Here is a 17,143-nt window from a genome sequence, read left to right as displayed (position 1 = left end):
CATCCAAGCCTTACATAACCAAGTGCAATGCAAAGTGTCAGTGTAAAACATGCCACTGGACTCTAGAGCAGTGGGGATGTGTTTTCTGGAGTGACAAATCATGCTTCTCCATCTGCCAATCGGATGGTGGAGTCTAGGTTTGGCAGTTGCCATGAGAACAGTACTTGTTTGCATTGTGTCAAGTGTAAAATCTGGTTGAGGGGGGGTGTATGGTGTAAAGTTGTTTTTTGGGAGTTGGGATCGGCCCCTTAGTTAAAGGAACTCTAAATGGTTCAGCATACCAAGACTTTTTGGACAATTTCATTCTCATACCTTTGTGGGAACAAATTGGTTCAACCTGGCTGCACACCAGTGCACAAAGCGAAGGATTAGCGAGTTTGGTGTGGAAGAACTTGACTGGCCTGTCCTGACCACAACCCAGCAAAGCACATTTGAGATGAATTAGTGCAGAGGCTGCAAACCAGCACTTCTTGTCCAACATCATTGTCTGACCTCACAGATGCACTTCTGGAGTCTGCAGAAGTAAATACACTCCTAAACCTTAGGGAAAGCCTTCCCAGAAGAGTTGACGGTATTATAGCTGCAATCATATTAAACCCTATGGATTAAGAGGAGGATGTCACTAAAATTCATAAGCATGTCAATGCAGATAAGCCAACATAGTGTAGATCATGTGTCATGAATTTATATGTAATTCACCTGCAAGCTGCTTTTTAAAACAATCTTTCTATTATTTATTGTCTTTATTTATCTTCCTTGTTAGTTTTCAATTTTGTGATTACATATATTAATTGTTAAAAAGATTTATTTGTTTCTTTTATTTCATCAAACTTATTTATTTTTGCATTATACTTACGAGTGTACATAAACAACCAACACAATAAACAAAAAAGCAGTAACTTACAAAATCTGATGGCTACCTTTTCTTTGCGCATATCAAGTAAAATTAACTGATTGTTGAATTAATTTATTTATTTTTTTAATTAGGCAGGCTAAATCGTGAGTTTTCTTCATGGAGCAAAACAGCAAGTGGCACAAACTCATACTTTGTATCATAACGGTACCGCATAACACTCGTCTTCTTTGGATTAGCAGTATATTTTCAGCGTTTGCAGAGCTTAACCTAATAAAAACTGTGATTAAAGGACACACGCGGTTAAGCAAACCCTTTGTAGGGGCCCTACCACATTCCTTTCTAGACCGGAAGTGTCGTATGTCACACATTAACCAATCATAGCTGTTTGTCCCAGAATACATCATTTCCACAAACTGCACGCGCGAACAATACAAGCAGGAGTGAGTTGTTGGTCGAAACTGTGCGATTTAAAAGTGACTGCCACACAAAGTAAGTCAACGGCAACCTCTGGAAGTGCGTGTTTATATCTTCTTTCACGTCTTCGGACTCCTAAATGTCACAATAAGTGAAATGCGTGTGCCAGCGGAAGTATGAACCATAGACGGCCACCATGGTTAGCTTCGCGAGTTTAGCATCAAAATGCAGCCTAACGGTTTTGTTAACATTATTGGCATTCATTCATGCTCTTTGATAAGTGTTAAATTTAACGACTCTGCCCTATATATTTTACGCTACATAGTAACTAATGTTATATCCATATGTTTGATAACCTGCCTTGAGTCAATTTCACTAATAGGTGGTTTAGTTAGCTAACAGTAAAATTGAGCGTTTTAATAATTTGATTTAAAGTACGAGTTAGTACAAAGGTCAGAAGTCGTCATATATTTTGTATGTACCTCGCATAGAGAGTATATTCATAATTTGCAGTGCTGTGGTATTCGCTACAAGTTTAAGCATGTACCCCCAGCAAGCGTCTGTGCCTTGAGTAATTTATCAAGAAGTGCTTGGGGTAATTGAATAATTGATTTGACACAACATTACTACGCAGCTCGCTTGTTATTCTCAGTTCAGAACAAAGTTGTCAGGATCTGATACCCCAACTTCAGACAAAACTGAGATTGTTATTTTTGACCGTAAAAAATCTGATAAACATGGTGTCTAACCAGATATGTTGGCCTCCAGAGACATTGTGAGGAACCTAGGAGTCATTTTTGATTTGGTGTGCTCATAAAACAAATGTGTTGGACTGGTTCCTTTTATCTGGGCAGTGTCTCTAAAATGAGAAACATCCTGTTGCAGTACACCATTGTACTTTTAAGGTTGGGCTAAAAAAAACCCATCCTTTTTAATTAAGCTTATAGCTATGACTGGATCAGGTAACCCTGAACCATCCCTTACTTATGCTGCTCAGACTGCCGCAGTACTATTGATGCTATTTATATAGTTAAATAATCAGTTACATTAACGTATTCCTGATTTGTGGCTTTGATTTCAACACTTGACACACTTGAATGATGTCTGTCATTGATACATTTCTGATGTAGTATGGACCAGGATGGACAATTTCCTTGTTTCCTTGTGTCACAGTAAGAATTTCTTTGGATTGATGAAGCTAAACTTTAATTTCAAAAAATGCTGTTTTTGGGTTTTTTTTGAGGCCAATAAGTTAGTCAAGTGACTCGGTATTGTAAATAATATAAATCAGCCAGTTTTCTTGTTCTTAAAAGTGTGACAGAGTAAAATTCATGCGGTCTGCTAGGTCACAAGCTCACAGTATGTCTTTTTTTAAAATTTTCTAGTATCTGTGTTTTGGAGGTAAAGAGGCCAGTAATGACCACAACGACCAACTCTTCAGTTCTTAAAGGTATTGCACATCTTGGTGTTATTGCAATTAGAGCAGGGCGATATGGCCAAAAATATTTATCACGATATATATTTGAAAATTTGCGATAACGATATAATTGATGCGCGACAAAATACAACTCCACAACATTACTAGCGCAAAAAGACAACCTTCCATTTATTTTCACTTAAACAAGAAGCTGGTTTTTATGTACATTAAAGCTTTATAAAAATGTAACAGTGCAAATGCAAATTCCTTGCTGAAAGTTTAACCAAAAGGCATTTCCAGTAGAAATGGGCTGACATATCCTGAGCATAACCATGTATAATATCCACTGAAGTTAAAAAGAGGTGCTTTGCAACATTAAACTGCAGTGTGCAGTACGTATTTTTCGGACCATAAGGTGCACGAGGATTATAAGGCACATTAAGCGAAACAAAGCAGTCAGATAAATCAAACTTTATTAAACTCATTCTTCTTGCTTCCTCCACTTCTGTACCATTGATTCATTAATGTTGAATTCTCTGGCAGCTGCTCTATTCCCATGTTGTTGCAGTATATTAATGACTAACCTCGTATTGTGGATGGATTATCTCAGTTGTTCTCCTGACTGAAGTTTGGTCCGTTTACAGCATCCTGCCATGCGATTGCATTTGTCTCTAACCATGAGGAACCTTCACGTTAACTTTTATAAGTGGAAAAGTGTTAGTGTTCGTCCTCCAGCTTCACTGTTTATGTTATGCTAACATAGCTGTGTCGCTAGCGATCACGTAGCACATCATTATATACCAGCTAGCCCAACTTCAGTAACCCTACAAACGTCACTGCTGTTTAGTTTCCTGTCTTCATTTATGTTGGAAGTGATAGCAGAGCTGTACGTTTGATTTTTTTCAGAAATCTCTCAGTCAGAACATGCTATATCATGCTTAGGTAACTAGCGAAACTAGCGAGCTAACTTCCGCTAGCTTCCTGCTAACTTCTAACTCCGTTAAATGTAATAACATTTTGTTTTCATGGATGCCTGGAAGTTAAACTTCATAGTTACACCTGGTAAAGCAGCAATGCTGATCGTTTTATTAAAGATGAAAGAATTTAGACAGTTTTTAACTCTCAGTGATGCTGCAGTGTTCGTTTGACCTGAATACGGGTTTAGGACCCAGATTACTCCCAGATTTAAGAGCATCTTAGTCCGACAAATAGACATACGACGGCCGCTTGCATGTTCTGCAAAAAAATGTGCTTTGTCGTGTATCTGACGGACAAACACCAAACCAGTTCCACATCACTGAAGTTGCACCATTTTTACAAACCAATTCTGGTTCATCTGTTTCACTCAACAATCGGCCATGTGCGTATGAAAACAAAGGCACTGCGCATGCGCGTTTTACTCATATTCTATCGCGATATTTCATTTTCCTATCGTTGCCTAACATTATACCGGTATTACCGTGAACGGTATAATATGGCCCAGCCCTAATTGCAATACATCCAAAATGAGGTTTATGACTTTGGGTTTAAGTGTGCAACTCTGTTCAATGTATCTGCAGATGTTGTTGCCTATGTTGATGTGTGGTCAGCCGACAAAACAGGAAACTATTCAAAACCATTTGTTCAGCAGCTCCTGGAAATGGGAGCTCAGGTGAGACATTATTTTCACTTTAGTGTTTGTTGTGTTTACAGACTGTTTAAATAAAGTTGGGTCCATGCGTTTTTAGACAACAAGGCAATTTTGTAGTATTGCCTCTTTACACCATCAGAGTTAATTTTAAAGTAAACTGTCAAGATATGATTTATGTGCAGACTTTCAGTTTTCAGTCAAGAGGTTTGTAGCTAAGTACACTTTTAATTTCACACACAATTCATCCAACTACATCTACCAGCAGTCACATAATCAGTAACCACTGATAATGGTTGCTGATGATGTAAGCCACTTGGTACCCACTGGCAGCCATACACGCCCATGCTGTAACATTGCCTCCAAATGGGTTGGTGTGCTTTGGATCATAACCCGTATCTTAATTTTGGTTTCATTTGTCCAATGATTCCATTTTTCCTGAAATGTGACGGCTCTTTTAGATATTTTTGGGTAAAGCCTTATGCTGATCTTGTTCTCAAGCGTTTCCATTCACCAAGACCTCAAAAAGAAGGTATTTCTTAACCATGAAAACAATTCTGTCATGATCCACACATTAGTTGTTTTCTGTGGCTGGTCAGATCTTTCAATGCTCCTGAGCTGGCCAGTGCATTCCTTCCCTTTAAGGATTTACCAGAATATTCATTTTTCCATTTTTTTTTTTTGGGGGGGGGTGTTTTGCTTTGCCTGCATTATTTGCATGAACATCTGTTTGGGGCTCATATTTAGATTTCCTGTAAGCAGCTAATTCAACAGTTGGAATCAACTCCAGGTCTTTTACCCTTGTTTTACAGGTATCAAAAACCTTCAATAAGCAAGTTACACATGTAGTCTTCAAAAATGGTCATCCAGCAACGTGGAGAAAAGCCAAAAAAAGTAATGTGCATCTCGTCTCTGTTCTGTGGATAGGAAGGTAAGAATTATACTCAAGAGGTTAGTAGTTTTGAATTTAAGGGTCCATCATGTTTTTGTTTGTTTTGTTTTTGTTTTTTTTGTTATTATTGTGCTGTCATGAAGCCTTTTTAAGGTGTTGTGTGCCTTTTCTAATTTTTTGTGAAATGATCTTCAGATGTTATGATGATGGCGTCCGTGTGGATGAGAAGTTATATCCAGCGTTAAATGATGAAAGCAATCCTGTGCTGAAGAACAAGAAAGTGAGTGAGATGCACCTCGATGATTATGTTTATCTTATTGTAAGCTGTAAATAAGCAGTGTGTTTATTTGGGATCACTAGTGTGAATAAATAAGTGTGAATATTCTCATTTCTATTTATCCTGATGTATAAATACAGAGAAGTCACTAAATTAAGTCTGATTGTTTCAAGGTAACACACTCTTTATTTTAAATATGTGTACCAGCTGTTATTATGCATTTAATCCCCAAAGACAATTGTGAGCCAAGAAAAACCTGCCAGTCAGGGAGTGGAGTGGTTCGGTTATGCTGTTTGTGCTATTTTGCCGATTCCCTTTGAGCAAGAAGTCACTGAAAATTAATGAAAAATAAATTAATTGTTGCTCTTATCACCTGTCTGTGTGTCCTGTTTATGTTGATCGTTCACCTGTGTGTTTACTGTAATCTGTGTGTTAAAATCAGTGATTTTCATCTAAAACTATTCAAAAATATATTCTGTTTGTCTTTGCTTCACGTAGCATCGTTGCATGCAGCCAAAAGATTCTCCAGAGAGGACACCTGAAAATGACAGGCGCATGAGGAAGAAATTAGATAAGATGATGAAAGACTTTGCTCCAAAAGAACCAATAGGTAAAAGGCTATAACAGCAGTGGATTTTTTATTTTTTGTCTGCCATTTCATACTTTCTTTTCTTCACAGTTACAGACGTGTCACCCATCATTATTGACGAGGAGAATGGAATAGTTTATAGCCCTGCTTTTAAAAGGTCAGAATATATGGCTCAGCGTTTGAAAGACATGAAGGATAAACGAGAAAACCTTTCGCCCACAGGTAAGTGCAGCAGCAGGTGAACAGCCTGATGGACTGACAGACTTAAAACACTTCAGGATCTTTGAAAGGAAGCCAACTCATGAAAATGTCACTGCCTTTCAGCTTCACAAATGGCTGAATCTCCCTCACCCACCAGATTGAAGCCTTCTCTTGGGAGCTCACCGAGTGTCCTCAAATTAATATGTAAGAAAACTGGGTGCTGTTATTGATATATCGATCTACAGGCAATGGTAGTGTGATATTTATCCTTCCTAACACAGAAAGTAAGCTTGTATATTGCTAAGAAAGGAAAGGGGTCTGTAATCGAATTTAGACAGGATGGTTTATTTTCTTTTTTCTTTTTCAGCCAGTTTTTCTTTTTGTTTTCTCAAATACAAGACCAGCATTGTTTCCCTCGTAACAGTAAGAGCTCTCAAGCCAGATTCCTATTTATAATGCCAGACTGTATCCATTAGATGCCCATTTAGTGCATCAGTAGGATTGGAAACATCAATAGTACATGTTCTAGTGAAATGTATTCATTTAAAATTAAACAGGAAATGTCTGAAGGGATTTCAGAAACAACCTGTAAGAGAGAACCTGTTGTATAGTGCTGCAGTTGGCAAACAAAATGGTACATCTTACATTAAATTCACCAATACAGTGTTGAGTTTCTGTGTACAGCGAATAGAATTAAATTTCACTGTTCCCTTAGGGACATCTTTATTGACTGTTTTGGATTGCCAAGAACAGAACACACACAAAGAAAAAGATACTGTAATCAAGAGGGTAATCAAGAGCCTTTGGATAGATTTATGGTGACTGCAGTACAGTGTTGCTTTGTAGTGTCCTCTCCTAAGAAGATATCCTGGTGTTTTTATTTTGTTATATATATACAGTTCTCTTCACCACCTGTTATTTAGTTTTACCACTCCGGGCAATTACTGTGGGGGTGTAGTGTTCAATCTGGATGTGTGAAAGGCAAACAGCTGCCCGTATATTTTGTATTTACATATTTGTATAAGGGCGAGAATTATTAGTAATCAGCCACACTGCAGAGCAAAACAATGGACAGAAGGTGGTTAAAATAAGTATGAAACAATTGATTTATTATTATTATTATTACTATTACTATTACACCTTAACATTTTTGTTTCTGTGTAAAGTGTACTGTTATTCTTTCTCCTACATAGATGACCAGTCAGACGATGATTCCAGTGCTTCTGTTCCTGAACTTGGTTACTCACCTGATAAGGAAGAGGGGAGAACACACACAGATGTCAGAGACCATGAACATCTTGAGCTGTCCCACAGGAAAGACTGCCTCTCACCCAACCATCATGTGGCTGAACAGGTCATAAGTGTGCCTGCCTGCCCTGACCCTGAGCATGAAGAAGGAAATAAACAAAAAAAGTCACGGAGGACCTTGGTTAGAAAAAAAGAAATGGATAAAGACAAATCAATAGATTTTTTACAAAGTCCTTGTCAGGACAGGAAGTCTGACAACAGTAAGAACGATCAGAAAGAAGGAACCCAATCACAGATAAAGTCACCTAAATTAACACCTAATAAATCTGAGAAAAGAAAACAAAAAAACACAAAAGTAAACGCTATAGCAGAGACCAAATCCCATATTTTTCCTGACACTCTAGAATCCTCTAGCTGCCTCTCATCACCTGTACAAGGTGGTGCTGCTTCAGGACAGAAAAACCCCAAACGGGCTCAACAGTCATTTTCAGCATTGGTACGATCTTTCACTTCATCCAGTGAACACAAATGTGGCACCCCCGGTACGGCTGACAGAGGTGATGACATGTTTGAGGACTATTTCTCTTCAGCTAAACATAGCCAGAGAAAACAAAGACATCGGTCACTTAATCTACCGGTGGCAAGCGATATTAAAATACCTTTTAACTTGGATACTCTCCCAACGAATAGAAAACAAAGAAGTGAAATCTTTGGACCGAAGGGTCAAAAAAAGAGGAAACTGGAAGAAAGTGACACTGGTAAACATTTTGATCAGCAGTCTGAAACTAGCATTGAGACCCAAACTCATCAAGGGGAAGAATCTTTGCCTATGTTGGATAGTCCAAGCGTTAATAAAAAGCCAACGGGGAAAAAGCGAAGACAAAGTACCTCAACATTTACAACCATCGATAAAGCTACAAGTGAAACAACAGAAAGAAGAAGTGCATCGACTTCAGGCCAACAAACGATGTTGCCCGAGTTTAAAGCTGTGCCAGAGCTGCAGAAAAACTCTGATTTCAATGTTCCTTCTCAGATTGTGGAAAGTGAGTAGTATGGCTGCCAGAATTTAGAAAGTGTAATAATACAACCCCAGTTCTTTTTTAAAAAAAATAAAATAAAAAAAAAGTTCAGATGCTATGTAAGAATTAAATAAAAACAATAAAATGATTTGCCAGTCTCATAAAATAATCTTAGACATAAACTTAGACATTTTGCATTTCATGAAAGATATGAGCTCATTTGGATTTTGAATGCAGCAACACGTTTCAAATAGCATCGAATGGACAAGAGGTTTGAAAAGAAACTGCTAGAGAAATACTACTAAACTGATAAGGTTTGTTGGCAACAGGTCTAACTTTTATACAAAACATCTTAGGCAGAGAGTCACCAATCTGCATAAAAAAACAACTAAAACTTGTGGACCAATTTCAGAATATTGAAGTTTTGGAGACTATGCTATACTATGAATATCTTTTTCTCCAGTTACTGGAGAAATTAGGGCTAAAAATCGATACTGCATGCCTGTGATTTTTAGGCCCTCAGGCAGCCCTGCATTAAAACTGGCATGGTTCTAACAAGGAAATGACTGCATGGGCTCATGAACACTTCTAGAAATCATTGTCTTTGAACACAGGTTGCCATGCCATCCACAAATGCAGATTAAAGCTCAGTGCTGCAAAAAGGTCTTATCTGAAAATGATTCAGGACTCATTTAAAGTGGAAAATTATTCTGTGGTCTGATGAATAAACATTTGAAATTTCTTTGGAAAACATGGATGTCACATCCTCTGGCCTAAAGAGGAATGGGGCAATCTGGCTTGTCAGCACTCACTTTAAAAGACTGCATCTCTGATAGTCTAAGGGTGCATTAATGCTTATGGAATTGGCAGTTTGCACATCTGGAAAGGTGCCATCAGTGCTGGAAAGGTGTGTGGATATAGATAAGTTGCAGAGGAAAATCTTCCCGCACAACAAACATGTTTGTGAGGGAAAGCTTTTTATATTTCAGCAAGATGATGCCAAACTGCATACTCAATCTCTTACAACACAGTGGCTTTACAAAGTCTGGGTGCTGAACTGACTTGTGAAATACAAAATCTGGAAAGAAGATCAAGGACTGTTAAGGAGCTAGAATTCTATGTCAGACAAGTATGGGACAACATTCATCTCTCAAAAGTCCAGCAACTGGTCTCCTCAGTTCCCAAATGTTTATAGACTCATATTAAACCAAGAGAGGATGCAACACAGTGGAAAACATGGACCTAGCTTTTTTGAGACATGTTGCTGGTATACAATTCAAAATGAACTTTAAAAGAAAAACAAAAATGTAATGGTAAAATTTCTCAATTTAAAGATTTGAGATGATTTCTCTGTTCTACTGTGAATAAAATGTGGCTTTATGAGACTTGTAGATCATGACATTGTGTTTTTATTTACATTTTACAGTGTCTCAGCTTTTCGGGGGTTTGGGTTAAAAATGAAGCCAGGACTAAGGTCTGGTCTGCTCTAATCACTTCATTATGAACTGAACAAATCATATTGATAACATGGCGGGAATCTTCACAGATGTTTATACTGTTGTCTGTAATCCCTGGGTTTGTGTGTGGCTTCACATGGCTTGCAGTATAATTATTCCAGCCAGTCTAAATATTTTTGTAATGCATGGTTCTTACAAGATAACATTAATAAACAAATGAGGCCTTTATGAAAGCTCTCTCATAATAATCTGTAGGTGTGTTTAACTTTTAAAGGCCTAATATCTTATTTATATATAGCACATAGTTAAATTAGATTTAAGTTGCACATAAAAGTGATCTTCCTATGTCACTGTGGGTTTTCTCTGGTTTCATTTTGCGAGTTGCAAGTTAGATTATTGGCTCCGTTTCCATATTTCCCAATGAATGCTGAGGTCTGACTCCTAAGATCCTCAACAGGATAAGTATAAACCTGGAGAAACTAAGTATGGATCAACAGATCATTTAAATTTAAGTGCTTTATTTACTGTCCAGGAACTAAATGAAGTAAGCACGTTGTAATCCTGGGCAGCCTGATCAGTTAAAATTATAGAGAAATCAAAATGCACAGTGTCATGTGGTAGTAAGTAGTGTAAAGTTGCAGCTTTCATTTAATGTTTCTGTGCACAAATGCGCAGACATGAATGCACACACATACAAAACAGCACCTGCTGTGTGATAGCTCGTGTAAAACCACCCCACCACCACACACACACAGTTTTAAATTGTCTTGTTTTCCAATGTAGGTAGAGGAAATGAATGTACAGTTGCAGCTGGTTTTGCAGAGAGCCTAACTGAAGCTGAAGGAAATTACAATAAGCAAGTCAGCTTGACTCTACAGAAAATGGTTAACAAAACAAAGGTAAGAAGACATCACATCTGGTTCTAAATGTGTAATTGAATTCAACTCTTCAGTTTGACAGTTTAGTCTCCATGCCTTAATTGAAAGACATTATTTTTGCACTGAACAATGCGTGTTTACGGTACATTTCCTACTGTGTTGTGGGAAAATTGGAAAGCAATTGCAAAAAACAGGATGTTACAAGTATAATGCCACCAGTGGGAGGTTTACTGAGTCATTAAAGATATTGCTCGTGTATGGGAGTTTGCAGTTTTAATTATAAATCTCTTATTTTCGTATTTATATAGTCGCTTTCTTTATTGTGCTTTGTTGCCAGCTAAATTGCCTATATTAACCCTTTCAGACACACATTGATATTACTTTTCTTTCTTTAGTTTAGTGGCTGTGGTTACTTCCAGCTTACAGCCAGTGTGGGCTTTGTACAGCCCATTGTTTATCTTCCTTCGTCACATAGATAGATAAAAGGGAACATGGTGTAAGAGAACAAAAAGATTATTTTCCCCATGTTTGTCTGTAATATAGGAAGTTTAGGAAGTAAACCAAACATCGCTTGTGTGTGTAACTTCCTAATAAGTATTTCCTCCATAAGGTCATACACTTCCATGGCTGTAGGCGTTTGACGCTACTAACTGTACTGTCGGCTCCTTAGGGTTTCCTGTGTTTTGCCTCTGTGATGGTACCATACAACTTCCTTGTGCTTGTGAAATGCACCTGGGTTGTGTTTTCGTTACACTCGTAACCTCAACAAGCTGTAGATGAAAATGATGTCATATCCCCAGAGGATCTTTTATTAGTTAACTTTATTATAGCTTGATTACAAAGAGGTTGTAATTGTTGTTTTGGTTTTGTAAAGATTGTGATGATGGATTAATCTCCCTATAGTCCTGAGAAATACAGTCATCAGATATAATTTCTTGTCTTATCTTTAAAAGTGCTTATATAAAAGTTAAAACTCATATTACACAGCTTTAGGTTAAAACTGCAAATTTGTAACATAATTTTAAAGTTCTGGACATGTCATCAGCTTATACTTATTAAATACAACTCAGATGTTAATGGGACCTTTGCTCTTCTTTTGTCTTACACTTCCTACCTTTGCGTGTTCTCAGATATCTCACAAAGATGCAGTTCTTTAAAAGATCATATTTTGGCATTGTCAGTTTACTTTGTGATTTTATGTCTAAGGCACTAAAGCTGTGGATGTACACTTACTGGTCTCTTTGTTAGGTACACCTTGCTAATACTGGGTTGGATCTGCTTTTGGTTTTTGCTTTATTTCTTCACTGCACAGAAAAACAGCAAGATGCTAGAAACATTGCTCAGAGATTTTGGTCCATGTTGACATGATAGCATCACATAATTGACCACATTTATCAGCTGCACATTCATGTTGTGAATCTTGCGTTTCGCTACATCCCAAAGGTCCTCTATTGGGTTGAGATCAGGTGAAAGTGTTGGCCATTTGAGCACAGTGAACTCATTTTGTTCAGGAAACCAGTTTTAGCTTTGTAACATGGCACATTACACGGAATCACTGACTTCTTATCAATTCGCATCCCTACTCAGAGAATTTCCACGTTCTGCGACCCTTCTCTGTAAACCCTCTTCTGGCACCAACAATAGTGCCACTTCATCATCTTTCTTCCCCACTCTGTTGCTCAGTTTAAACAGATGTACCTATCAAAGTTGCTGGTATATCATCCCTATCGTTTTCCTAGTTTATTATAGGTTAAACAACTCTCTAACATGCTCAAGAAATATTATGTAAACATCACTAATGTTCATGTAAATTATTCTGTGTTGCAGCAAGTAATAACCAGGCTGTTTTATTGTTGTTGGCTCTCAGTGGATCCAGTTGATCTCTCCGTGATTGTCTGAACTGCTTCATTTTAACTTTGTGCTGAATAGTTGCCATCAAGGAGATCTAGTCATACTGAGAAGAATTTCCTTCATTTGTGCTGCAAGTGTTTGTGCTCTGCCGCTTTGCTGGTTCACACCAGCTCTTTGTCAGAGGCTAATTCATTCTCATTGCCCTTTTCTTGTGCCAGAACATGACCACTGCATAAGGTAGTTTCTTTAAGGCTACTTTCAGAGTATCTGCACATACTTTCAGTTGTTTGACTTGGCTTGAAAGAATTTAAAATGAGCTTGTTTCATCAACTTTTTTCCCCCAGTCATTCAATGTCTATAAAATAAATTGCAATATCAAAATAGTGACACAACTACTGACTGCCTTCCCAAGGGGCCTTCTTGGTGATAATGTGTTTTTTGACCAGCATGGGGTCAGCTCGTGGACGGTTTTGGCTCTACTGTTCTCAGCAGACCTTAACCCCTGACTTCCAGCTTGGTGGGGGCTGACATCAGTGTGTGGCAGGAAAGGTCTGGTGGTCCTGTTTGTGGTTAGGTGTTTGTGCTGCTGATATTTTTCTGTATTAGTGCCAGGCATGTGGTTAAATAGACCACATCCACCAGGCTGTACATTTACTGTTGTTACAGTAGTCAGCGTCTCTGAAAGTGTTTTTCATCTTTCCATGGCCGTGACGTTTTTGCATCAATGCAACAAAACATTCAGCTGGTTTGTAAAAAAAAGTGCACTGCCACTGAAAGAAAAACTCTTTTACTTGTTCAGTGCTGCATCATTCAACAAAAATCAAATTACAATATTTACACACAAAAGAGATATAATACGCAGTTTCAGTTTCCTGGTCTCTTTGTGTAGCTGCTGCTTGGCTACTTTAAAGTGAAGATTGTTGTTCACAGATTTCTCTCTTCCTCTCTGATTTGTGTCCCTATTAAACACAAGCCAAGAAACAAATGAATCCAAATATTCATTTTTAATCAAAACGCTGTATCTACTCCACTTATGCTTGATTGCCAAAAATGTGATGGCTGTTCCTGTAACACTAAGGATTATAAGTAGCCAAGAAAAATACAAGAGGTGTGAAACCAATGAACACAGACATTTCAAACATTTGCTGGCAGTGTGTGGTTGTCATTTATGTGAACACAGATTTGTTCATTCTTGTAAGCTTTTTGGGTTCATGTTTCTTGCAGGCACTGAGAACACTCGTCATGACAAGCATGCCTACTGAGTAAGTAGGCATGTGCTTCTTTGAATACCACCAGCTTCATATTCTTTAATTTTATTGTGTTAATTGACAAGTTGGTAAAAGAAGGCATCTAATTCTTATTATTCGTCTCTTGTAGGAAGCAGAACACAGTGGTTCAAGTGGTGAAAGCACTCGGTGGTTTTTTAATTGTTGACCGTGTTTGTGAAAGCACAACTCATGTGGTGTCTGGGGAACACAGGCGGACTCTCAATATTTTGCTGGGTATAGCTCGTGGCTGCTGGATCCTCTCATTTGAATGGGTACGTCGACCATAAATGCTTGAAAGATGTCATTTGATATTATTTCAAAGTTAAGATGGGGGGTGATTCTGTCTTATCTCTAATTGAAATGTTTTCTTTTGAGTAGATACTCTGGTCTTTGGAGCAAAGGCAGTGGATTCCAGAGGAGCCGTATGAACTTTCAGATCAATTTCCTGCAGCACAGGTAAGTTCAGAACTACTCAAACAGTACTAGTAAAAGGGTCTTTGACAGATTTACTACCAGCATTGAGTTTACAGGAAAGCTTTTTATTTTTTCCAGTAGGGTAAAAAAAGCTGTATCGTCTTATCTTCACATCGTTATTGGTTTAACTACTTCAAAATCCTGTTGAGATTAAAGCCTTTTTCAGATATGACTCAACAGTATTAAATAATCTCTTCTCCAATTTATTACTCTCCAAATGCAATAAAAGATATTTTTTATTTTTCCAGGACTTATATTTTAGAGATTTTAGTGGCACCTTAAACATAATCTAGAAAGCATTCCACTCATGCTTTAAGTCTCATTACTGCCAGTCATCCATTTACAGTAGGCTTGTTTTTCCTAAAGCATCCTGTGTGAATTGTGGATGTTGCCTCTTCCTGCACTTGCCATTCATGAATCACTGTCCTGTCCTGCCCTGCAAGGAAAGACTTGGGGTCTTAATGTAGACGAATGTCAGCATGTTTCCTCTTAAAATTGCCTGATGGCTTTTGTTGTGACAGATCAAATATTTTATATCTCCATGGCCTTTTATCATTTGGCACACCACATGCTTCCCTTTTTCATTCAATTCTTGTGGCCTCTATTGTGTGGTGTGGTGTTCCTTCAGCTGTGGCCAGTTAATCATAGAAACAGATTTTAATAGTATTGTCTTTTGTTTTTTTTTTATTCTGTCAGATAATTTGTGATAAAAATTTGGTTCTCTTTTGTTATTTTTTATTTATTTTATTCCAAAAGCATGTAGCCAGGTGCTATGCCATTTTTCTACCAATTCAAATCTTTGTAGCCGTGATGGATCTACTCTTAACTATCCCTCTACAGTCTCTGCATTAGGCCAGCAATAAAGTGGTGTAAATCAAATGATCAACACTACTCTTTACTAGAATAAGAGGAGGTTTGCATCAGTCTAATATCTCTTGAAATATCGTTACAAACTGAATCAGTTTATCTATATATAATGCAGCACGTGAAAACCAGGCTTAAGTCACTTTTTTATATTTCTTACAGTTTGAAAAATTCTAGACAAACATCCAAAAATGGATTTAAATCGTTTTTTGGTTTATTTTTTATGAAATTTTACGACGACAAACACTGGAAAATCTACTCTGTTCTCGATTGCGTCATTTCCCTGATGTTTTTATACATTACTTATTACATTACTCAACTGTCGTCTTACAGTCAAGTTTGTTGCTCTACATCTTTCAATGGCTTTTCTCATTCTAGCTTACCATCAGTAGCTAAACATGCATTGGTCCTTTGAGGCTTTAAATCTGAAATGTGCAGCTGAATCTATTAATGGCAACAATAAAATCACAAGTTTTGTAGCATGTAGAATTTATTGTGTATTGTGGAAAAGATAAAATGACAGAAAGATTTGAAAGATCTTAAACAACACTTTAGCTGTATGGCAGATCAGCATCCACAAGGCTGTTTATTCTTTGTCACATGACTTATGCTTAACTATTATGTCACCCACTACAATGCAGAATCAACCTCTCTGCCTTGTGGTTGATTTTTAACATTCAATATCAGGTTTATAACAGCTACTCAAGCATTACATGTCCTAATCTCCTAAGGCCAGTGTTAACTGGTGAAAAGTTACACTTCCAAACTTGTCCAATTTTTCTTTGTTGTAGTTTGTTGTAGCTTCAAAAGAACCATTATATAAAAATGCAGATTAAAAAACATTCCCAGTACTGTAGAATTATATTAAAATAATTAATTTCCCTTCATGTGCAATAAAATTAATAACTAGCTATAAGAAATCTCCTTTCTTATATGATAAAGTTTAAAACCAACCTTAAAATCTACTTATAAATTAAACAACAAATGTACATATAATCTCTATAGCAAAACATTGTTATCATAAGAGAAACATTTTGTGGTATTTTTACATTAACATTTACATTTTGAAAAATGTTGACAATGCAAAAAAACCTTTCACCAGATGTTTATCAGCATTTTGTACCATCGTCTCTATTATACAATGACATTGGCAGCTGTTTTTAAAAAATAGTTCAACTGTTAAAGTGATTCAAAGAAATTAAATGAATCTGATAAGCTAGCTGAATAGAGCCTGACCGATATTTTAATATATTTTAATACATTTTAATATAACTCATTTTAATTACTATTCAAATAACTGTAAATACTACAGCTATGTGTATTGCTGTGACTCTCCATATTTCAAAATCTACCACAGAAAGATGCACAAAGGTGTATAAAAATATACGCACAAAGTGTTTTGGATCCCTTGAGAATTTTTATTTTTGGTCTTGTTGTTCCCATTTTCTTTAATCTGACTGTTCAAAGGGAACCCGAGAAGTCTGCTGGCTGGATCATCATTGTAGTGGTCTTCAGTGAGTAGCCTGAGCCTTTCCAGTAGTACCATTTGATTCCATTGAAGCGATTGGCATTTTGGCCCTTTTGGTAATACATCCCATTCAAGTTGGACGGACCACAGGCATCAAACCACCAGCCTACAATAGAAAAACATTATTAATTTAACTGTTGTGTACTTTTTTTAGAGGTGGTAAGTTTGTGTTTAGACACATTACAACTAATCTGCTTGTTTAGATCCATTATACAAAACAACAGATTGTAAGGACAGTTATGTCTAATGTAGGCTTGAGCTGCCTACATTGGGGGTGGGGGTG

The 17,143-nt window shown here is 37.2% G+C and overlaps 2 protein-coding genes across 2 annotated transcripts in view; one reads left to right on the top strand and one right to left on the bottom strand.

Moving 5' to 3' along the window:
- The first annotated feature begins 1,242 nt into the window (after positions 1-1,242).
- mcph1 (microcephalin 1) overlaps positions 1,243-17,143 on the top strand; it is a 34,393-nt gene continuing 18,492 nt past the window's right edge. The window contains exons 1-13 of the mRNA XM_005950120.3: positions 1,243-1,345; positions 2,656-2,720; positions 4,247-4,338; positions 5,127-5,245; positions 5,402-5,486; positions 5,982-6,093; positions 6,163-6,294; positions 6,397-6,477; positions 7,467-8,564; positions 10,781-10,896; positions 13,951-13,988; positions 14,104-14,266; positions 14,373-14,450. Of these exons, the coding sequence (XP_005950182.1) occupies positions 2,687-2,720; positions 4,247-4,338; positions 5,127-5,245; positions 5,402-5,486; positions 5,982-6,093; positions 6,163-6,294; positions 6,397-6,477; positions 7,467-8,564; positions 10,781-10,896; positions 13,951-13,988; positions 14,104-14,266; positions 14,373-14,450 (2,148 nt within the window). The 5' untranslated portion in view covers positions 1,243-1,345; positions 2,656-2,686. The remainder of the gene's footprint in view (positions 1,346-2,655; positions 2,721-4,246; positions 4,339-5,126; positions 5,246-5,401; positions 5,487-5,981; positions 6,094-6,162; positions 6,295-6,396; positions 6,478-7,466; positions 8,565-10,780; positions 10,897-13,950; positions 13,989-14,103; positions 14,267-14,372; positions 14,451-17,143) is intronic.
- The window catches only part of angpt2a (angiopoietin 2a), a 12,378-nt gene continuing 10,722 nt past the window's right edge, over positions 15,488-17,143 (bottom strand). The window contains exon 9 of the mRNA XM_005950119.3: positions 15,488-16,966. Coding sequence (XP_005950181.1) covers positions 16,794-16,966 — 173 coding nt within the window. The 3' untranslated portion in view covers positions 15,488-16,793. The remainder of the gene's footprint in view (positions 16,967-17,143) is intronic.

This window comes from Haplochromis burtoni, unplaced genomic scaffold (genome assembly GCF_018398535.1).
Source record: "Haplochromis burtoni strain Fernald_Lab_line unplaced genomic scaffold, NCSU_Asbu1 Contig_719, whole genome shotgun sequence".
Taxonomy (NCBI): domain Eukaryota; kingdom Metazoa; phylum Chordata; class Actinopteri; order Cichliformes; family Cichlidae; genus Haplochromis; species Haplochromis burtoni.
The sequence above is the reverse complement of the archived record's forward strand: the minus strand, read 5'-3'. Positions and strand labels throughout refer to the sequence as shown.